The sequence below is a fragment of the Carcharhinus amblyrhynchos genome, chromosome 11, assembly GCF_965287045.1.
Source record: "Carcharhinus amblyrhynchos chromosome 11, sCarAmb.v2.hapA, whole genome shotgun sequence".
NCBI lineage: Eukaryota > Metazoa > Chordata > Chondrichthyes > Carcharhiniformes > Carcharhinidae > Carcharhinus > Carcharhinus amblyrhynchos.
Genome location: NC_137334.1, coordinates 28,816,689 through 28,840,103, shown reverse-complemented (window position 1 = coordinate 28,840,103; position 23,415 = coordinate 28,816,689). Strand labels below are relative to the sequence as shown.

Here is a 23,415-nt window from a genome sequence, read left to right as displayed (position 1 = left end):
AGATCGAAACCAGTCATTGACAGAGGACATAACTGCATAAATGTATCCATTCTATGAACAATGGTATGTTAACTGTCCATGTCCGTACCTGTCTGCTTATAATAATGTATTAACTATCGATGTCCATATCTGCCTACTCAACTTGTATTGATGTGTTAACTGCTAATGTTTGTACTGCCTATTGTCTAAAAGGTATAAAAATGATCAACTACCATTGCGTAGTTGAGAAGGTAGCTGCCAAGTACTGCAGAGTCCCAGTGCTTTCTCCCAAAGCATCGTGTCCAAAATAAAACTGTACTGTTGAAATCTCCAAGTTTGATTCCGAAGTGGTAAATTTCCCAAAATACCTCCTATTGTGGGTGAAGGCCTGGCTGTCTGCAGACCTATTCTTGGTATTGAACATTCCAGAGAGGCAAGTTGTACAGAAGATAAATTCTGTACCGAGGGCCTGATAAATAAAGACTGTTTCAGACATCTGACATAAAGGTTCCTTAGTAATTTGGAGAAGGAAAGAAACAGAAAGTATGAAAGTAAATTATTTAGTAATCGCTCAATATTTCTCTGAAGTATTTTAAGTGTACTCTGTATACTTAAACAGTACACATCTGCAGCCATTTTATATGGATAGTTGAGTGCTGTGGTGGAATAAACACTGATAAATTACATAGCCACCTAAATCATATGACTTTAAACCCCCGAGCAAACACTGCTCATGGATACCCCTGAATATTGACTATTCTAATCTACAGCTAATACTAAAATCAAAATTTGCATTCAGGACAAATGTTGCCATTGTTATATCAATTCTATTGAAAATAATGTTATATTATAAAAATATTGTATTATAAAGTACACAGAAAGATTGGTGAAAAACTCCACATATTTAATCTACTTTCTTAAATTATTTTTAGATTACCTGTCTATAGGTTGATGTGAAGGCTCCAAGATATGCCACAATTCCAGAAGAAATCAGGATGTCACCTGTCAAGTTAGTGTACTGTATTCCTAAATTTATGGCAGTATCATTCCAGCGAGTCTTCTCACCACCAAGGCCACCAATGAGCTGTTCTGCTCGATCCAGCTTTTTACTGCATAAATCAACCTAGAAGGTAAGCAACCTTCACTATCACAATTCAACAAAAGTTTGAGAACTTGGTTTATTTCTTGATCTGTTAAAAAGTATTGATTAATAGAAGCATAGAATCCCTACAGTGTAGGAGAAGACCATTCAGCCCATCGGGTCTGCACCAACTCTCTAGAAGAGCATCCTACTGTGGCCTACCCATCTGTCCAATTCCTGAAACCCCACTCATTTATCTTGGCTAATCCAGCAAACCAAAACGTCTTCTGGATACTAACATAAAGTAAGCTTTGTTTATGAGTCACAAATAGCCTTACATTAACAGTGCAATGAAGTTACTGTGAAAATCCACTAGTCGTCATACTCCAGCACTTGTTTGGGTACACTGAGGGAAAATTTAGCATGGCCAATGCACCTAGTCAGCGCAGCTTTTGGACTGTGGGAGGAAACTCAAATAGATTGGTCAAACCCACGCAGACACAGGGAAAAGTGGAAATTCCACTCAATCAATGACCCAAGCATGGAATTGAACCCAGGTCCCTGGTGCCGTGAGGCAGCAGTGCTAACCACTGTACCACTGTGCCACCCCCTAAAAGGCAATTGAGCATGGATAGTCCACCTATCCGGCACATCTTTGGACTATGGGAGGAAATAGGAGACCCTGGAGAAAAACCACGCAGACAAGTGGAGAAAGAGCAAACTCCTGACAGTCAACTGGGTGATCAAACCCAGGTCTCTGGTGCTGTGAGGCAGCAGTATTAACCACAGGTTGTACTTAATTTAATAATGTGACCAAAATGAGTAAAGAAACAATCTTGAATTGGAATGAAAAGCTTGTTTCTTATCTTTGCACATATATGCGTTTTCTCTTTGGAAAGTGGGGAAGTGTTGGAAGCACTAGCAGGCTGATTGTCAGTCTATTTAACCACATCATCAACACTCTTTTTGCAGCCAACAGATCTTGAAATCAGACTTGAAACTAAAGTTTCTGGTTCAGCGACAGGGTGCAACCTCCTGAGACACAAGACCTCCTAAAATGTTTAAATGGCAAAAATATGCTTTGAATAGAATGTCACATGAGAAAAATTGTAAGTGGTTGCAAATGAATCATTCACAGTACAGGAGGTAAGTTTCCAAAAAGAAGTTTAACTTACAGGTTAGAATTGCATTTAAAATTTACAAAGTAAAGTTTTGCAACAGAGGTCCAGGTTGCGGAGGGATATGGTTCAAGTGCAGGTCAGTGGGACTAGGCAAAAAATGGTTCGGTGCTGACAAGAAGGGCCAAAAGGCCTGTTTCTGAGCTGTAATTTTCTATGGTTCTATTTTTGTAGAATTTTCAAGCTAAGCTATTAAAATCTCCTGTCCGTTAAATTTTGACAAAGAAACAGCCTGCCGTGTCTTTAAGTTAAAAAAAAATCAGTACCTGCAGTTTCAATAGATGTTTATTGATTTAACCTTAAGGACTATCAGTGTTGTATTATTATTGCTTGATTGCTTCCATAACCATATCATTGTGAGAGGCTGCAAGTTCATAGTTTGATTATTAAGTAATTAGGGGATTACCTATCTTTGATGTGGGGCTATGAATATAATTATTTGTTTTATAAGGGATTAAATATTGAAGCTATCTAAATATATTGAAAGGGCTTTTATCAATTAGAGTATCTTATATAGTCCACTAGATAGGTGGAACCTTATTTTATTCAACTTCAGCATGGTTTCTGAGGTCTGCCCATAATGGATACTAGGTGAGTAGGCATAAACGGTATAAAGGCAAAGAGTGGCAGATAGAATCATAGAACCCTACAGTGCAGAAAGAGGCCCTTCGGCCCACCGAGTCTGCACCGAGCACAGTTCCACCCAGGCCCTACCCTCATATCACTACACATTTTACCCACTAATCCCTCTAACCTATGCATCCCAGAACACTAAGGGGCAATTTTAGCATGGCCAATCAACCTAACCCGCACATCTTTGGACTGTGGGAGGAAACCGGAGTACCCACAGGAAACCCATGCAGACACAAGGAGAATGTGCAAACTCCACACAGACAGTGACCCAAGCCAGGAATCGAACCCAGGTCCCTGGAACTGTGAAGCAGCAGTGCTAACCACTGTGCTACCATGCCGCCCAAAAAAAGAGGCACTGTGTTGGCATGAATTGGAAAGAGGTTATAAGGGGCCATGGGAATGAATAGTTAGTCATGTGTTCATATGAGTTAGCACTAAGTAGGCAAAGGGGTTATAGAATGAGTGGAGGATCATGGTTTCCTTTGTAGCATGTGGAAAGCCATGTAAGGTGGGTGAAGGAGCATGGGTTGGAACAGGAGATATGACGATTCATGGGTTGGCATGGTGGATGAGGGGGGGTGTGAGGGCTAGAGGGTCTATATTATTGAGTCAAACAACTGGATTTAAGTCTTACAGCACAGAAGTGGTCTTTTAACCAGTCCACCTTAACACTTGGTGGTCTTTGTGGCTGATGCCACATCTCCCACAGTTTCTGGGAGATGTAGGCCTAACACTAGCACACAATTGTAGAAGCCTGAGCAATGGGGGGAAAAGACCTCATTTTTGGAGGCATCTTTCACCCTCCAGGCAAGTGCAGTATGCCAGAAAATTTCATTATTCTGCTCACCCATTTCAGGAGTGAAAATTTGATCTGCAGTGTCCACCAAATCACAGAGCTAGTGCACAGGTATTAAAACTAATTTAAGAGGGTAATATAATGTTAGTCTTCACCTCAAAGGGCTGAATATAAGAATTGTATAAAGCACTGGTTAGACCTCATCTTGTACTGTGCTCAGTTCTGGACCATGCCTTAGAAAGGTTATCCTGCCTTGGAGGGATGCAATGTGGATTTGTCAAAATCATACAAAGCTAAAATGGGTTAAATTATGAGGTCAGGTTGCAGAGACTAGTCTTGTATTAATCAATAACTTGTACAGTATTGTATAGAACTAAAGGTACCAAGATATTTCACAGGAACATTGTAAAATAAATATGACATCACACGGCTCTCACGAGCTCTCCAACCAGTGGCCAAGAACCCCACTGCTTCCACAAGATTCCATCACGTTTAAGAAAAAGATAGGTAGTGGAAGGAAAAGAGAATAATTTGATATAACAGGACAGGTACATGAAGTTAGGAATACTGGCTATGTGAGGATTAAATTACATGTGGTTCAGTTCAGCCAAACAATCCAATTGCTTGTTGCAATTTCTAAGTAATTCTGTGTAACAATTTTACATTTCAGACTCCAGATCAGCAACCAAATTTCTTTAACTTTCCTTAAGAATGTTTAACGTCTATAACCAGTGCCATATTTATCAGGTGAACATGCCCAAAATTACAGATAGAATCCATTCGAAAAATTTCAAATATTAGTTGTACAATAAATGGTGTCAAATTACCTGATTTTCCAGGTCTGCCTTTTTTTGTTTATTAGTTTCCAATTGCTCCTGCAGTTTTTCCAGTTTATCTTGCACTTCCTTAAGTGCAGCTTGCTTCTTTCTTAGGCCATCCATTGCTATCTTCAATTCACCTTCAGCCAGCGCCAGTTTCTCTTTCTTGGGAGCCACAACTTTAGCTACTCTAATAAAAGTGAGTGGGTTTGGAAAAAAAATCCATTTCATGCAATGTGAAATTAATCCTGGTGAACTGAAGAAATAGTTTAAAATATTCTACAGGTCAAATATAACAACTTACTTGTCATAAGAGTCGATTGCAATGACCCATTTGCAGAGACCTTCAGCTGCTGTGGAAGCATTACGAATCTTTTCCGGAACAAATTCTGGATTTGTTATGTATTTATTCCTAATGACATTTATATACGCTGGAGGAATATTATCCTTATCATATTCGTGGAGAGACTGCAAAAGCTTCATGTCACCCAATACTTTTTTGGCAGGGCCCCAGAAATCTTCAATCTTTTTACCTGATCCAGTTGGATCCGGAATTCTGTCTGGCTTTATTCCTTTCAAAATACAAATTGCTTCCATAACTAGTTTTACTCCAGCTGGGGGGCTCTTCATAGACTTCATCACAGTAATATCCTAAAGTAAATTAGCAATGTTGTATCACAATAGCTTTAATGTAATTGGTACAAATTCAGGTCTGCATCTTTTAACATCATTGATCCTTTCATTTAGAGGACCTTACAATTTGGGGACTGGAGTGCAAATGTTCAACATCCAATCATATGGTAGTGTGCCAGAGGGTATGGAGTAATGGGTTTAAACAACAGTTCTCATTGTGTATCTTCTTCATCATCAGCATTATATGCATTGAGTTCTGCGATCATTCACATACTCCATAGGTCTTTATTACAATGAACTAATAAGTGCTCCAATGAAGCAAGGCCAATTGTAAATCAACTCATTGTTTAGTTATGTATTATATACACAATGCAATTTTCAGTGAAATTCAATCTATTTCCTACTACTAATCATACTAAATTATACTAAAAAACACCCTTGATATGTGTCAAATTACTGCAGATTGTGTTTTCCTGCCAGACGTGGATAGACTTCCGACTCTGCCCCTCACACCCTCATCTAACTTTCCCTGTTGAGGATTTTACCTGTTGAGGATATTATCATCTTGATGGAAGAATATTTCCACCTTTCGTGGAACTTACATAGTCTGTGGCTGAACAGTCAATGTTTTATACAAATGATTGAAAATATTCCAACATTCCATTCCAATTCATCTCTGCAACACATTAATCCTCCCTATTGTCTCAAATTGACCCGGTACACGAGAAACTCAATTCTATTAGCAACTTGTGTATTACTGAAAAAAGAGACATACTATAAAGCTTTTCACCCATCAAGACAGACATAAATGTAGTAGAAATTGTCCCTTCGTTTGAAATTTGACATTCTTGTATCCATCCAGATGAAGTACAAATTGTTGCTTCCTTTGAAATTTGGCATTTTTGCGTCTGTCCAGATGAGGGAAGTTGAAAATCTTCAACATTTGTGATATCTCTTTTTTTCAACAGTACTCATTGTACTTCTATGTTACCAAGGAACTATTTATTGCCAACTTCATCTGATCCCTGATATCCGACTTAGTCAGTATTCTCAAAATCTAAGGGGTAATTTTAACCTTGTAGGCCTAGTAGAATCCAAGTATAAAGCCATCACCATGGGCTGGAATCCATAGAGTGCCATGTTCCCCAACTCCCTGACTAAAATGTCAATCATCAACCTGCCCACCTGAAACCTAGCTGCCCCTCAGTGATAGGTATGGAACTTCCATTCTATCTGGGACAGCAGATTGGTTGGCAGCTCCATAGTCCCAACAGCAACAGAATCGAGCAAAGGCCATGGCAGGGACTAAAGGCAATTGATGAGGAAGAAGACTGATGGACCCGGATACAAAGGTATGTGTGGGCATTTGGGTGATCCTGGCTGGCAGATAGGGTTCCAACTTTGATTAAGTATTTTCCTGGCGACTTTTCACCTGACTTGTCTCCATGCTCCAGCTGTTTGTTAGCCAACAAATCCATTTTTGTGGCATACTACCTAATGCTAATTGGAAAGCATAGAGACTCATTAATCAATTGGATGTTGCTTGACTGTCAACCAAACAGCCTTTTGCTCCCACATTGTCAATACTTTTATATCTGACAAAGAGAAATGTTCAAAGATACATTATTTAAAACTACCTTTTCAAAATCCCTATGATTTTTCTCCAGAACTGAACACAGTGTCCTGAGCTTGATCTTCAATTCTTGGAGACTGCAGACAATCCTAGAGGGTTGGCAATCCTAATAGTAGACCCCAATAAGGAGGTTGTGGGGTTTTGTGTGGGCGTTTGAGGAGCTGGTGGGGGAGGGGGTAAAATTAAATGGAGATACAATGTTGGGGACTACCTCCAAAGGGCATGTAAAACACCTTCTAAGAGAGGTCCATTTTTGTTCACAGTAGTCTTGATGGAAGCCTTGCTTCCACCTTTCCCTCTTGCACATAAAATAGTGATGAGACAGCATGAAACAGTTAAGTGGTCACTTAAGGGCTTAAATAAGCCAAAGTGTGGCGAGGTTGCCTGAAGCTTACTCCACCTACTTTAATGTGGGAGATAGATCAAGGGTGGGTGGGAAAGCCAACCCACATTATTTTATGAGCCTCCCACCTTCAAATATCCAGCATTGGGCAGGGGGTCTTGGTGCAAAATCCAGCCCCATGGAATTTAGCTGCTGAGTTCTCACAGTTCCTCCATAGGCTGTTTTCAAATTTGCTTTTTCCAAATATGCAGATTTATCTCCAATTATGTCATTTGGACCTATTATATTAAATTTAGCCCCGTGTAGGAAAGCTATTCTGCCTTCAATGCCATGCCATCTTAATAGAAAAAAAGAGTGAGGGTGAGAAGAAACTCACATAAGGCATCTCCTACATTGGCCTTTCCCCTCCCCTGATTACATGTCCTCCTATGTACCTGGGATTGTTTCTTCAGAAAGAACTTTTTTTCACCTGTCTTGGCCCCCCCTTGCATGACTCCTATCCCAAGTAAAAATCAAGGTTGTGGAATTTGGGATTAATCCACTGTGGGATAAGTTTAACATACTGTTTAACAACCCAAAAATCACTCCTTGTATAAATATTTGCAAAACTTTGAATTGTGCTGATCCATCTACACTTATAGGAAATAAGGTTGCTATTATAATTACTTGTCTCTAATGTAGACAGGTCAGAAAAATTAACAACTTTTTCCTTACCTGTGTAGTAAGTGTGTCAAGGGCAGCAAGTGCAGATTCCAGGACTGGTAAGGCTTTTGCGAGATCAGCATCACATTCATCCTTAATTGCTTTTGCAGCCATGGCTTGATCATTTGCTATTAATTCATCAGCTTTCACAATCTCCTCTGTTCTTGAGACCTCAATAGACTCTTTTTCAATGATTATCATCATTTCATCCACTGCTGAACTAGCAACTATCAGTTCAGGCTGCAGGGCTTCCAGTTCAGTCTGCATGGTGGCTACCTGAGATGCAGCTGATTCTAATTTTTCTAGACCAACTTCGTATCTCCTTTTCATCTTCACTACTTCACTGAAGATAAGATATACAAAACATCAACACCTGACATACACATACAAAGTTAAAACCACATGAACTTCACTGCCATAGGCCTTGATGATGAGCTCCAACTCTTGCTACCACAGGTGACAAGAGGTGTGATGGTCTGTTGAAACATGTCCATTTTATCCACTGCTCCTCTGTGAGGTTCAGATATGATGTTTTCCTCCTGAATGCCTGCATGATTTAATGGCTTCTATGCCCTTGCCTCCTTCAGTCTCTTTTTGCAACTCATTCACAACTTTGCTGCCTTCCACTTGATTGATTTTGAAACCCAGCAACATTTCTATGTTACGCATTTCAGAATAAATAAAGTTCGTGAAATAGTTTTCATCTCCAAAAACTCAATCTTCCAAAGCACTAATGGAGAAACATTCAATAAACGTCTGGAAATCTAGCCCTAAATGACATGCTCAATGACAAATCAGGGACTTAATTTGATTGGGCTGTGGATCTCTTTAAATATTACCTCTGGAAGCTGCTTACCCACTTGGCACCATGATTTGCTGGACACTTTAGGATATGTTTTTGTTGCTGCAGCCACCAATTGAACAAGAGAGGCCCGATTCAACTGGAGGACCATTATTATCATATTTAAATATTATAATTTTTTAAACCAGCCAAATTATCCTGGAACAATCAAGGCAAGTTAATGACACATGCTACTTATTATTAATGCATAAATTGCTAAGCAAGCAAGCAAATGTTGCAAGACATATGTTGAAATCCCCAAAACTTGCTGGTCAATTTTGGCCATTTGCTTCCCACAAATGAGATCTTGCCCTTAGCAACCCCATCATTTTAAGAACTTGCTAAATTTGCATTTTAAAGGAAAACTAAACTTTTCATAGGATGTTAGAGCTGATAATCAATACCGGAAACACTTTTAGCAGAGGCCCATAACTCTCTGTTTCTAAGGCGCTGGAATTGGGGAGTACCCAGAGATGTGCTGGGGAATCCCTCAAAGGTTTCCAGGTAAGCTGTCCATTAGTGCTAACTTACTCTGGACAAATGAGCAGCATTAGGAACCATCTGATAAAGTGATTTAAATCACGAACTTCAGATGGATCTGTCAGTTTACACCAATAGTTACTCTGATAAGAATTAGAAAGAATAAAACAACTAACTTCAACTTAACTATTTTAAACAACCAGATTGAGCCACACATGGGACCCCCCCATCCCTGACGCTCCAAATCAACCACCATCTGACCATCAACCCCCACAGTATTCTCCATCCCCATCCCAAAAATGGGATTCCCCACACCTCCACCAAATGGGACAACCCAACCTGCAAGCCCACTTTAATTCCCTTCCCAGACGCTCTCTGGAAAGGGATCTGGGCCCCACTCCCCAAACGGATCCCAGACCCCAGATCCGGCCCCTCCACAAGCCCACAAACAGATCCAGACACACCCAGACAGGACTCAGACACTTGACTGCAGAGTGGACCCAACCCAACCTGACTTGATTCCCCCTTTCCCCTGCACGCCCATCCCTCCCACCACCTCCAGGAGACAGCATGCTTCCCTTCACCCTGGCCTGTCACGCTCACTGGACCTTTTAATCCAACCTGTATTCCAGCAGGCAGTACAGTAGCAAAAAAGGGGGTGGGAGAGTGGCCTCCCTGAGTTCACTAGAGTTGCAACCTGCTGCAGCCTCCAGGGATTCTTTCTCTGAAAGGTCCAGGCAGTTGAAGTTTGAACAAAGATTTCCAGAGGAGATCAGTGCACTATGCTTTCTTCTAATTCCAGCAAGCCAGGATTTCACGTCACTAGGTGTATGTTATAGCCCAATGTGTTAATTGTCAATTTAACACTAATCAATCTCTCTGTCACAGAAAAGGAATGATTGAAATATTTCATCTCATTCCTGCATGCAGTAAATTGCAGGGAAATTTAGAAAATTTCACAATTAATTTTTAAATTATATCTTTTCCTTTCTGTCCCACTTTCCACTCTCAATCCAACATTTCCCTCTTTTTATTTTTCTTTCCGCACTTGTTTCGAATCCAATTCACCGTCCTTCTCCATTGCTCCTTTATTTCTTTCTCATCCCTTCAATCTGCTTAGTTAAAGAGATATCCTGTTGAACTCATCATTCATTCACATTGCTGCTGCCCCGTTGCACTTGTCATGCTGCTCTCAGCTCACAAATTACAAGACAATTTTTATTCAAGCTGGAGGCTGCAAGAAAAAGTCTTAACTAATGAGGCAAACCACCACAAGATATACTGCTGCAGCTGGATGTAGCCATCATATTTATCTGGGCTTATTACAGGCGACCGCCATGGACAACTATTGAGCACCTGGACTGATAAGATTTTTGTCTTTATTTTGGATTGTCAAAATGGGCAAAATGTAACTTTTTAATGGTATCTTGAAAAACAGGTGAGAGTTTTTATATGTTTTTTAACTTGTTTTCTTACACCTCTCATTCAAATAGATGGGGAAGTGAAGGCAAAAACTGCACTCAGGCTCCACTGATTTTTCTCTTGAAATCACATGCACAAAATGTTTCACATCATATATGGAATTAAGCATTTGTCTTCCATCACAATGATTTATTACTAGTTCATCTGTAAACCTGCGTCTCTAAATCTGAACAGCTAATTAAATACTTTTGAAGTCTAGTCACTTTTGTAATAAAGTCACAGTGAGAATGGGCTGGATTTTATGAGCAGCTGGCAAAGGGCAGGCAGTCAGGTGAATAATAGATTGTCATGCCATGGGTGGCTTGTCTGCTATGACACTGCAATTTTACAAACAACAGGGAACGTGTTGGATGGATCTCTTACCCCACGGCCAAATTGAGGCCTTTATATGAGCAATTAATGCTAAATCCACCCACACGCCCTTGTTAGACCCTTACCTGCAAGTCTGGGTCCATTACTGAATACTTCCCCCATGGTGTAGCTGCAATACGAGCAGTGGCCACCACTCCTGGTAACACTGCCAATATTTCAGAGTTGCCAGCCTCCAATTGGCCAGCAGCTCCACGTGGGGGTATTCCTTCCTGCATAGGAGTAAAAATCTCACCTCATAACAATTAAAGACCTTTCAGCCAAAATAATGAAGTGGGCTGAGCCATTCAAATTGTGGGCTCGCTTGTGATATTTAGATTGGGGTGCGGGAAGCTTGTTCTTGGTGTAATCCAGTCCAATGTACTCTTGAAAATCTCAACTGGTTACTGTATAATCAGCCAGACGGGGGAGCATATTGCTCAAAACTAGTGAAATGTCCCCTGCACTGAAATATATTGCAAAGACCAGCTAAGTACTGCACATTGTGAGTGGAAACACATTTAATGTTGAATAACTAGTTGGCCTATCTAAACTCATCATCCACTCAATTTTTGCAACTTTCAGTTTTCCTTTGTGCAATGCAATATATGCTCACAGAGGAAATTGTGCATTCTGCTGTCCTTTGTTGGTGTAATGTTTGATTTTGAACAAGCACAAGAGCTCACAGGCACTTACATTTAAGAAAAAGATAACTCTAATTAATCGACTGTGAGGAATCTGTAATCAAATTATACATTAGGCCTGACTACATCAAATGTCAGATATAGCAATTTTTGAAAGCCCGAATGCTACAAAATGCTCTATTTAATTTGTACTCACGCTCTTTTCGTTTCAAGCAATATTTGAAATGTGGAGATCAGTTCCAGATAAGAAGTAGGAGTCACATAGTTGTGCCTCTGAAGTTCGGTATGAAATGTCTCAGATAATTGAATTGTTGAGGTATGAAAACTCTTGCACATATCAATGCAGCCCAAACGTATTTTCTGTGACATTTCAATGTCCCCCAAAGAGCGTGTTGCCACAGCTTGCAAAGCATCTTCAGGCCAAGACTAAATGAAATGAAGTGGTAACAAATTAAGTAGCAAATACACCTGGACATGAAAATTATGCTGAAAACTAGGGAAACAAAAACTTCTATTCATATTGTGCTTTTCATGACCACCAGATGTCTCAAAGCCCTTTAAAGCCAATGAAATACTTTTTAAGTATAGTCACTATTGTAATGTTGAGCAACATGGGCACTGGTGCCCCAGGATCTGGGTTCAATTCTCTCCATCTCTGGGTGGGATTCCTCTGGGTATTTGGGTTTCCTCCCACTGTCTGTGCAGGTTAGCTGGATTGGCCATGCTAATTGCCCTCAGATGTGTAATTAGATAGATTCACCATGGTAAATGCACAGAGTTATAGGTATGAGATGGGTAGGGGGCTGCGTGGGATGCTCTTTCGGAGTGTCAGTATAGACTCGATGGGCCAAATAGCCTCTTTCTGCATCTTAGGGGTGCTATGGTTGGGAACACAATTGTCAACAGCAAGCTCTCATAGACTGTACTTCCTCCAACACCTGCTACCTCTACCACTTAGAATAACAGGGGGTGCATCTTCACGTTCCTTTCCAAGCCACACACCATCTGACTTAGGACTATATCACTGCTCTTTCACTATCTCTGGGTCAAAATTCTTAAACTTCCCTCCTAATAGCACTGTCAGTGTTCCTACAACACAGAGCACAGTGCTTCAAAAAGGCAGCTCATCATCACTATCTTTCAAGAGCAATTAAGGTGGGCAATGAATGCTGGTCTAACCAGTAATGCTTAAACCCCATGAATAATTTTAAAAATAATCCTTATCTATCCAATTGCCCACAAACCTTTTGAATACAAACATCTATTTTCATGGCTTGAATTCACCAAAAATACCATATTATCACAAACACTAATAATTTATAATCTTACAAGTAGAAACCTATGCCATATCACTCATAAGCAAGAGACTCAGAAAAGATATATCAAAAAGTTCCCAAATACTTACCCAGGCCTTATTCCCATAACCCCAAATATTTACCCAGCTAATCCCCCGAAGCTACACATTTTAGGACACTAAGGGGCAATTTAGCATAGCCAATCCATCTAACCTGCATGGTAGCACAATGGTTAGCATTGCTGTTTCACAGCTCCAGGGGCCTGATTTCGATTCCCGGCTCGGGTCACTGTCTGTGTGGAGTTTGCACATTCTCCTTGTGTCTGCGTGGGTTTCCTCCAGGTGCTCCGGTTTCCTCCCACAGTCCAAAGATGTGTGGGTTAGGTTGATTGGCCATGCTAAAATTGCCGGTTAGTGTTCTGGGATGTGTAGGTTAGAGGGATTAGCGGGTAAATGTGTAGGAATATGGGGGTAGAGCCTGGGTGGGATTATGGTCTGTGCAGACTCAATCAGCCAGAAGACCTCTTTCTGCAATGTACGGTTCTATGATCTTCGAACTGTGGGAGGAAACCGTCACACCTGGGATGAAACCCAGGCAGACACGAAGTGAACTTGCAAACTCCTCACAGACAGTAACTCAAAACCAGAATTAAACCTGAGCTGCTGATGCTAATCACTGTGCCACCCCATTAAACAGCTAACATTGGCAACAATATAAAGCTTTATCCGCTTCAAAACCAACCAATCATGACAATTAAGATTTAAAGTCCAGATTGTACAAGTTCTTAAAGTTTCAATTCTCCTTACAACAAGAGTTTCTAATAATTACTGGTTGACTTTCTTTAAATCTTTGTAGATCTTTTTCATTTTATACAGTCTGCATGCTGTTTCCAGGTTTTTGTTGAAAAGATTGTTCTGAGGTTTTGCATCAATTATATAATATTTTAAACTCTGCACAAGATTTTACACAGTTTAGGCTTTAGGATAGTAATTTTGATGGGCCTAAAGTTTTCACAATTTGTTCGATGTCATTCACTTTGTCAAAAGCAACATTGCTGATTGTTTGCAACACATTTCTGCCTACTAACAGCTGTGAACTGGAATCCAAGAATAAATCCCCTGTCATTGTGCATTTTGCTCTCTGGCTTTCTTTGTTCTTCTTTAAAGTCAGGCACTAAATTGTCATCAGAATTTTTATTTTTTAAAACAGACTATGAACCATTGGTTTGGTTTTTAACTTCAGATCTCCGTTTTCTTTCAATGTCGGCATGTTTGTGTGTGTTCGAAGGCCAACCATCTGAATTTTTCTGCATAACAACTGAATTCACCCCACACTGTTTAAATTCAGTGTCACCTTTATCCTAAGCTTGTTTCTAATCCTACAGTGTTACTTTGCAGGACATGCTACTTGTTTTTAAATAAAATCCTCTTCAGCTGCTCTCAGACCATTGATGCTATTTCAATGTTCAGCCAAGAAAGCTTGTAAGTCCTTTTAAGACAACTCACAGATCTTTGAATTTCTTTTTGCTCTCCATCTTCATATTATATTTGATCCTTGTCTAACTCTTTTCCAGAAAGAGTGATTGCTTTGACCTTCAGTAGTTTTAATTTCTGTTCAAAAACATGAATCTTTCCTTGCAGAGGAGGCAGTAGCCTATTGATATTTCCACTGGATAAGTAACACTGAGCCCCAGAGGGTAATACCTTGGAGACTTGGGTTTGAATCCCACCAAGGTGGTGCAATTTGAATTCAGTAAAAATCTGGAATTGATGTACGTGTGCATAAGTCACTGAAGGTGGCAGGACTGGCTTTATCAATATGCATACTAAGTGCAAGATTAAGGTGGTCAGGTTGGACTTGGATAAGACACTAGTTAAACTTCACATGAAAACTATGATTGGTACTGGGCACCACCAAGGAAGTGAAGCTATTGGAGAGAGTACAGAGGAGAGTCGTAGTAATGATTCCAGGGATGAAGAACTATAGCTATGAGGATAGGTTGGAGAGCTTGAAACTGTTTTCCTCAGAGAAAAGAAGGCTGAGGAAAGACTTCATAGGAGTAGTCACAGGTGGCACAGTGGTTAGCACTGCTGCTTCGCAGTGTTAGGCACCCTGGTCCAATTCCCGTCTCGAGTCACTGTCTGTGTAAAGTTTGTACATTCACCCCATGTCTGCGTGGGTATCTTCCAGGTACTCCGGTTTCCTCCCACAGTCAAAATATGTGCGGATTAAACATAAGCCCTGCAAACCAGCTCTGCCATTCATTTTGAGCATGGCTGATCATCGAATTCAATGTCCTGATTCCCCCCATATCCGTTGATCCCTTTAGCCCCAAGAGCTATATCCCATTTTTCTTGAAATCAGACAATGTTTTGGCCTCAACTACATTATGTGGTAGTGAATTCCACACATTCAAAATTTCTCCTCACCTCAATTCCAAAAGGTTTACCTCTTATCCTCAAACTATGACCCTACTTCTGGTCTCCCCCACCTTACCCTATCTAATCCTGTTAGAATTTTACAAGTTTCTATGAGATCCCCGTTCACTCTTCTCAGCTCCAGTGAATATAATCCTAACCGACTTAATATCTCCTCATATGACAGACCTGCTTTCCCAGAATCAGCCACATAAAACTTCACTGTACTCCATAGAACCATAGAAAATTACAGCTCAGAAACAGGCCTCTTGGCCCTTCTTGTCTGTGCCGAACCATTTTTTGCCTAGTCCCACTGACCTGCACTTGAACCATATCCCTCCACACCCCTCTCATCCATGAACCCGTCCAAGGTTTTCTTAAATGTTAAAAGTGACCCTGTACCTACCACTTTATCCGGCAGCTCATTCCACACACCCACCACTCTCTGTGTGAAGAAGCCCCTCCCCCACTAATATTCCCTTTAAATTTTTCTCCTTTCACCCTTAACCCATGGTTTTTTTCTCCCCTAGCCTCAGTGGAAAAAGCCTGCTTGCATTCACTCTATCTATACCCATCAAAATCTTATACACCTCTATCAAATCTCCCCTCATTCTTCTACACTCCAGGGAATAGTCCTAACCTATTCAATCTCTCTCTGTAACTCAGCTTCTCAAGTCCCGGCAACATCCTCGTGAAGCTTCTCTGCACTCTTTCAACCTTACTTACATCCTTCCTGTAACTAGGTGACCAAAACTGTACACAATACTCTAAATTCAGCCTCACCAATGCCTTATAGAACCTTATCATATCATTCCAACTTTTATACTCGATACTCTGATTTATAAAGGCCAATGTACCAAAAGCATTCTTTACGACCCTATCCACCTGTGATGTTACTTTTAGGGAATTCTGTACCTGTATTCCCAGATCCCTCTGTTCAACTGTACTCTTCAGAGTCCTAGCATTCACCCTGTACGTTCTACTTTGGTTTGTCCTTCCAAAGTGCAATACTTGTACAATTGGGCTGCTCTTGGAGGTCCCGGGAGTGGCCTAGTACTTCATGTCGGTGTGTGTGCTTGAGCCTCGACCGGTAGACGGGCACCGCAACAGCTCAGTGACTAGCACTGCTGGCTGTGCAGATACATGGATTTGGGCCTGTGTCTGTGGAAGTTTGTGCATTCTCCCTGTGGTTGCGTGGGTTTCCTCCGGGTGCTCCGGTTTCCTCCCACACCCCAAAGATGTGCTCTTAGGCTGATTGGTATATCAAATTGACACTGAATCTGGCTAAGTTAGGGGTCCCACTCGCAGACACGCAGGGTAGGGTAGGTGTAGGAGGATTCGGCGGCGCGGGCTCGTTGGGCCGAAGGGCCTGTTTCCCGTGCTGCGTTGTTCTTTGTACTTCACACTTGTCTACGTTAAATTCCATTTGCTATTTTTCAGTCCATTTTTCTAGTTGGTCCAAATTCCTCTGCAAGCTTTGAAAACCTTCCTCACTCTCCACTACACCTCCAATCTTTGTATGATCAGCAAATTTGCTGATCCAATTTACCACATTATCATCCAGATCACTGATATAGATGACAAACAACAATGGACCTAACACCGATCCCTGCAGCACTCCACTAGTCACAGGCCTCCACTCAGAGAAGCAATCCTCCACAATCACTCTCTGGTTTCTTCCATTGAGCCAGTGTCTAATCCAATTTTCTACCACCCCATCTATACCTAGTGACTGAACCTTCCTAACTAACCTCCCATGAGGGACCTTGTCAAAGGCCTTGCTTAAATCCAGGTAGACAACATCCACCGTCTTCCCTTCATCCACTTAGCTGGTAACCTCCTCGAAAAACTCTAATAGATTGGTCAAACATGACCTACCACGCACAAAGCCATGTTGACTGTCCCTAATAAGTCCCTGTCTATCCAAATATTTGTAGATCCTATCTCTTATCACACCTTCTAATAACTTGCCAACCACCGACGTCAAACTTACTGGCCTGTAATTTCCAGGATTTCTTTTGGAACCTTTTTTAAACAACAGAACAACATGAGCCAGCCTCCAATCATCCGGTACCTCCCCCATGAATATTGACATTTTAAATATGTCTGCCAGGGCCCCTGCAAGTTCAACACTAGCCTCCTTCAAGGTCCGTGGGAATAACCTATCCAGTCCTGGGGATTTATCCACTCTGATTTGTCTCAAGACAGCCAGCACCTCCTCCTCCTCTTTAATCTGTAAAGGTTCCATGACCTCCCTACCTGTTCGCCCAATTTCCGTAGACTCCTGCCCATTTCCTCAGTAAATACGGATGCAAAAAACCCATTTAGTATCTCCCCCATCTCTTTTGGTTCCATACACAGTCTACCACTCTGGTCTTCAAGAGGACCAATTTTATCCCTCACTATCCTTTTGCTCCTAACATACCTATAGAAGCTCTTTGGATTTTCCTTCACTCTGTCTGCCAAAGAAACCCCATGCTTTATTTTAGCCCTTCTGATTTCCGTCTTAAGTAGCTTCTTGCATTTTTTATACTCCTCGAGCAGCTGATCTGTTCCTTGCTGCCTGTACTTTTCATACAACTCTCTCTTCCTCTTAATCAGTGTTACAATCTCCCTCGAGAACTAAGGTTCCTTATCCCTGTTTACTTTGCCTTTAATCCTGACAGGAACATACAAACTCTGCACTTTCAAAATTTCTCCTTTAAAGGTCTCCCACTTTCCAATTACATCCTTACCAAAGAACAGCCTGTGCCAATCCACACTTTTCAGATCCCTTCTCATTTCATCAAATTTGGCCTTTTTTCAGTCCAGAACTTCAACCCGAGGACCAGATCTATCCTTATCCATGATCAGGTTAAAACTAATGGCATTATGATCACTGGATCCAAAGTGTTCCCTCACACTCACATCCATCACCTGCCCTAACTCATTTCCCAATAGGAGATCCAGTATCGCATCCTCTCTAGTTGGCACCTCTGTATACTGATGTAGAAAATTCTCCTGAACACACTTAACAAACTCTACCCTGTCTAAATCTTTAACAGTTTGCAAGTCCCAATCTATATGTGGAAAATTAAAATCCCCTACTATCACAACTTTCTGTTTCTTGCAGTTGTCAGCTACCTCTCTGCTGATTTGCTCCTCCAATTCTCGCTGACTATTGGGTGGTCTATAATACAACCCCATTAATGTGGTCATACCCTTCCTGTTTCACAGCTCCACCCATTATGGACAAGGTCCATAATCTAACCTGCCTGAGTACCGCTGTAACATTTTCCCTGACCAACAATGCCACCGCCCCCCACCTTTTATCGCTCCACCTCTATCACTCCTGAAACATTAGAACCCTAGAACATTGAGCTTCCAGTCCTGCCCCTCCTAGAGCCAAGTTACACTAATGGCTGTAATGTCATATTTCCACGTGTCAATCCACGCCTTCAGCTCATCTGCCTTCCCCACAATACTCCTGGCATTGAAATAGACATACCTCAAAAGATTACTTCCACCAAACTCAACCCTTCCATTTGTGATTTTGCTTGAACTAACTTGTCTTTTTACCACCGCTCCACTATCTGCCCTGGCACTCTGGTTCCCATCCCCCTGCAAATCTAGTTTAAATGCTCCCCAATAACACTAGCAAACCTCCCTGCAAATATATTGGTCCCCTTGTAGTTTAGGCGTAACCCATCTCTCTTGTACAGGTCCCACCTGCCCCAGAAGAGGTCCCAATGATCCAAGAATCGGAAACCCTGCCCCCTACACCAGTTCCTTAGCCACGTGTTCATCCACCCAAGCATCCTACTCTTACCCTCACTGGCACGTGGTACAGGTAGCAATCCTGAGATTACTACCCTTGGGGTCCTCCCTGTATAGCAAGGACATTCTTCCTCAAATAAGGACATCAAAACTGCACACAATACTCCAGATGTGTCCTCAGCAACATGTTTTGCAAAACATCCCTGTCTTATACTCAAATCCTCTTGCAATGAAGGTCAACATACCATCTGCCTTCTTTACTGCATGCTTACTTTCAGTGATTTGATGCACGAGGACCCCAAGATCTCGATGAATATCCAACTCTCTCAATTTACACCTATTCGAGTAATGGGTTACTTAGGTTGATTGGCCATGCTAATGTGCCCCTTAGTGTCAGGTGACTTACAGGGTAAATATGTGGGGTTACAGGGATAGGGCCTGGGTGGAACTGTGGTGATGCAAACTCAATGAGCTGTATGGTCTCCTTCTGCACTGTAGGGATTTTATAATATGGGCAAGTTATAGACTCAAGACAGCATCAAGAACTGGCACAGATTCAAAATAATCTGCAAAAGATGGTGCGAGATAAAATCTTTTCATCCAGAGGATGGTTGGAGTCCGGAATTAATTCCTGAGAGGGTGGTGGAGACAGGTTCAATCAAGGTATATACAAAAGGAAATTGGATTCCTATAAGAAGAGAAAGAGTGAAACAATGTGCAAGGTTACAGGGATAAGGCAGGGAAATTGGATTAGGTAGCACACTCTTTCAGAGTCAATGGACTGAATAGCCTTTTTCTGCACTGTAAAGATTCTGTGAATTTAGGGACTGCGCTACCCACCTCCCCTCAACCCACCCCATACAGTTATAGAATCTGAGCATTGTTGAAAAAAGAGACACAAGGTGGAACTTTTCCCACCCTGTCCGCCACGGGAATCGTAATGGGCGTGATGGAAGACCATGCAAAGGTCTGTTGACCTCAAGTGGAATTTTCTGGTTTTGGGGCGAGCACAGCCGGAAAATCCCACCCATTCTGTCTTTTCGTATTGCCTCCATCAGCGATAGGGCCTGGGTGGGATTGTAGTGCAGACTCAATGAGCTGAATGGCCTCCTTCTGCACTGTAGGAATTCTATGATTCTATGAGTACAGATTGCAAAAGTGAATGGAATACCAATTTATGCTGCACAAGAAGAGGCTAGAAAACCAGAGCTGTTTTTTCTGCAGCAGCGGAGGCTGAGGGGAGATTTAATTGAAGTCCAAAATTATGAGAGGCAGAGAGAGTGTTGGCAGTCAGAATCTTTTTCCCAGAGTTGAAATGGCTAACACTAGGCAACATGCACTTAAGATGAGAGGGGTAAAGTTCAAAGGAGATGTGCGGGGCAAGGTTTTTTTTAAACAGAGAGTGGTCGGTGTCTAGAACATGCTGCCAGGGATGGTGATGGAGGCAGATATGAGAGGGATGTTTAAGGAGCTTTTAGAATAGTACATGAATATGCAAGGAATAGAGGGAATAGAGGCCAAGGGCAGACAGAAAGGATAAGTTTAATTTGGTGGCACATACAGCACAACATCATGTGCTGAAGGGCCTGTTCGTGTGCTGTAATGTCCTATGTTCTAATGCTGATTGAGGACTCTAATTGGTTCAATGGAGAATGCAGCAGGGAACAGTAATTTGCCAAGCTATTGTTCAAATCCAAACCAGGTAGGTTAACTGATGGTCATGCCACCCACATAGGGGATGAACCAGGAAATGGCTTGTCCCGCATCTCTTGTTTGGTTGAAAAAAGCATAATGCATGGACATGCTCCTTCCAGCCCATACTTGCAAAACTCAAACATAAGGTGGAATTGATTCTTAGTATGGAGCCTGATGGCTCGAGTGGTGCCTTTCCCATTGACCAGAATGGCAGGATTTCACGTCGCAATTTCAATGGCCACCCTGGAGCAGTCTACCAGCTGTTGTCTTCTTGTCTTCTACATGATCTCAGACTGTCTTCTGCCTAAGAGAGAGCTCCATTTCCTGGGGTAATTATACACTCTTGGTCCTCAAGCTAAGTGAACTTCTGCTGTGCTGCGCTTAAAGGACAATCACCACATCCCTCCCCCTTTAATTCTTTTACACAATCTTCAAACTAAACATTATACACACAAGTTGGACAATTGTAAATTGATTTAAGTAATTGTTCATTGATAAGTACTTGGGGTTTGTATTTAAACATAAACACTTTTTATTGGTAGGCTTTAATTATATACAGTTCCAAATATAGCATGGCATGAAACTCTTCCATACAAGCTTGCTACTTTTCTATTTACGTGACCAATTCAGCAATCTTGTTCCTGAATGTAATCTCAATTTCTTTCTCTTTCTGAATTACCGATTAGGCTGTCAATTTTAATGTGTTTATCTCTTCAGTTAATTTCTCATTGTCAAGCTTCTTTCTTCAAGCTCTTATTCTGAATCAATTCTTCACTGGACTTGCTCTTTCTAGTTATTTTTCCAGGAGTTCAGCTTATTCTCCATTGTTTTATTTAGTTCTCCTTTTGTCAATCATTTGCAATTTTTTATTCTCTAAGTTTTGTCAGTCATTTCATCTTTTATCTTTATTATATCACCTTTATTATATCATTCATTTCATCTTCTTGTTTTACAGTATTCTCTCGAGCTTTAATTCTTTTTGCTGATTCTTCTATGTTCAATAGTTTATTATGAAGTTTTTAATTTCTCTGTTTCTCCGTTCTTCCGAGGTAAATCCAGCACGTTCTTACTGGGCAAATACATTTCACAGATGGAATCTTCGTGTCTACTTGTCTTAACTTCAGCCAAACCCTTTTAGGCTTTACTGTTGGTCTGATATGTTTCTGACAGAGTTTTGATTTGCTTCCATGGTCATTTAGTGTCTTTTGTCGCTTATCTTCTCGGGCCTTTTGTCATTGCCCTCTGTTTCTTCTTGTAGTTGCTGCATTAAATGTATTACTACTTTAAATGCAATACCTCTTTAATTGCATTATTGCCTTAAGACAGTCAACTTTTTTTAAACTATCAGCAGCTGCTGTTCTCTCCCTGTATTTTTCCTAGGCTTCTGAGGTTTTAGCAGAAATCTGTTGCTCCTCCTTGGTTGAATCTTTATTTAAACTTTTAAAATTTCACTGCTCCACAGATGGAAAGCTTTTTCTGCAATCTCTGCAGCCCTTTTTTCCCTCAGGCCATTTGGAGAGTCACTTCCCCATTTCTTTGTGATGTGCCCTTTTTGTTGATTTCACCAGAGACCCACATTTTTGAGGTCCAAGGGGCTGTTTTTAAAACTTTTTTAATTTTCCTGAATAGGTTGGGACATTTCCCTCCTTCATTTCCCCGCAGAGTGTGCTCGGATCAGGAGCCTGTCTGTATCAGCCTCTTTATTTTTTGGTGGTCTTTAAGATCTGGCTGTAGTTCCTTGGGTATTTCTCCTTTTTTACTTTACACTATAAGAAGTCTTGCAACACCATGTTATTTGGAATCACAAGCTTTCGGAGCACTGCTCCTTCATCAGATGAGCAGAGAGGTAGTTTTCACAAACATGGCATATATAGACAAAGACACAATTCCAAGTTAATGGTTGGAATGCAAGTCTGTTCAGGTAATCGAGTCTTCACAGGTATAGACAGTAAAAGTGGAGAGAGAGAGAATCACAGGTTAAAGAGGTGTGAATGTCTGAAGCCTGGACAGATAATAGGATTTTGCAAGCCCAGGCCAAATGGTGGAGGTTACATGTAGTGTGACATGAACCAAAGATTACACTATACGTAACCTCTACCATTTGGCCTTTCATTTTTGTAGCAGCTCTTTGACTCTTTTTTTAAACTTAAGTTCCACTTTTTTAAAACTCAAAGATCTAATTTCTGAGGGCTATTTTCTTTTATTCCTTTTCTGTATATTTCTAAACTTCTGACAGTACAGGCCAATCCATGCTCACTCTGTGACCACCACTCAGGGTCAGGCACCATCCCAATATCTCAATGGGTCTATTTAAGAACATAAGAAATAGGAGCAGGAGTAGGCCATCTAGCCCTTCGAGCCTGCCCCGCCATTCAATAAGATCATGGCTGATCTGTCGTGGCTCAGTTCCACTTTCCCGCCTTCTCCCCATAACCTTTAATCCCCTTGCCTATCAAAAACCTATCTACCCGCGTCTTAAATATATTTAGCGAGGCAGCCTCCACCACTTCAACGGGCAGAGAATTCCAGAGATTCACCACCCTTTGAGTGAAGAAGTTCCTCCTCAACTCCGTTCTAAACTGCCCCCCCCTTATCTTGAGGCTGTGCCCTCTAGTCTTATTGTCCTTTCTGAGTGGGAAGAGCCTCTCCACCTCTATCCTA

The 23,415-nt window shown here is 41.3% G+C and overlaps 1 protein-coding gene across 1 annotated transcript in view; it reads right to left on the bottom strand.

Annotated features, from left to right (window-relative positions):
- Positions 1–23,415, bottom strand: part of dnah7 (dynein, axonemal, heavy chain 7) — a 438,937-nt gene that overhangs the window by 153,267 nt on the left and 262,255 nt on the right. Inside the window, exons 41-45 of the mRNA XM_080198799.1 lie at positions 11,788–12,017; positions 7,809–8,139; positions 4,790–5,136; positions 4,495–4,675; positions 917–1,102 (exon numbers count right to left, since the gene is read on the bottom strand). Coding sequence (XP_080054925.1) covers positions 917–1,102; positions 4,495–4,675; positions 4,790–5,136; positions 7,809–8,139; positions 11,788–12,017 — 1,275 coding nt within the window. The remainder of the gene's footprint in view (positions 1–916; positions 1,103–4,494; positions 4,676–4,789; positions 5,137–7,808; positions 8,140–11,787; positions 12,018–23,415) is intronic.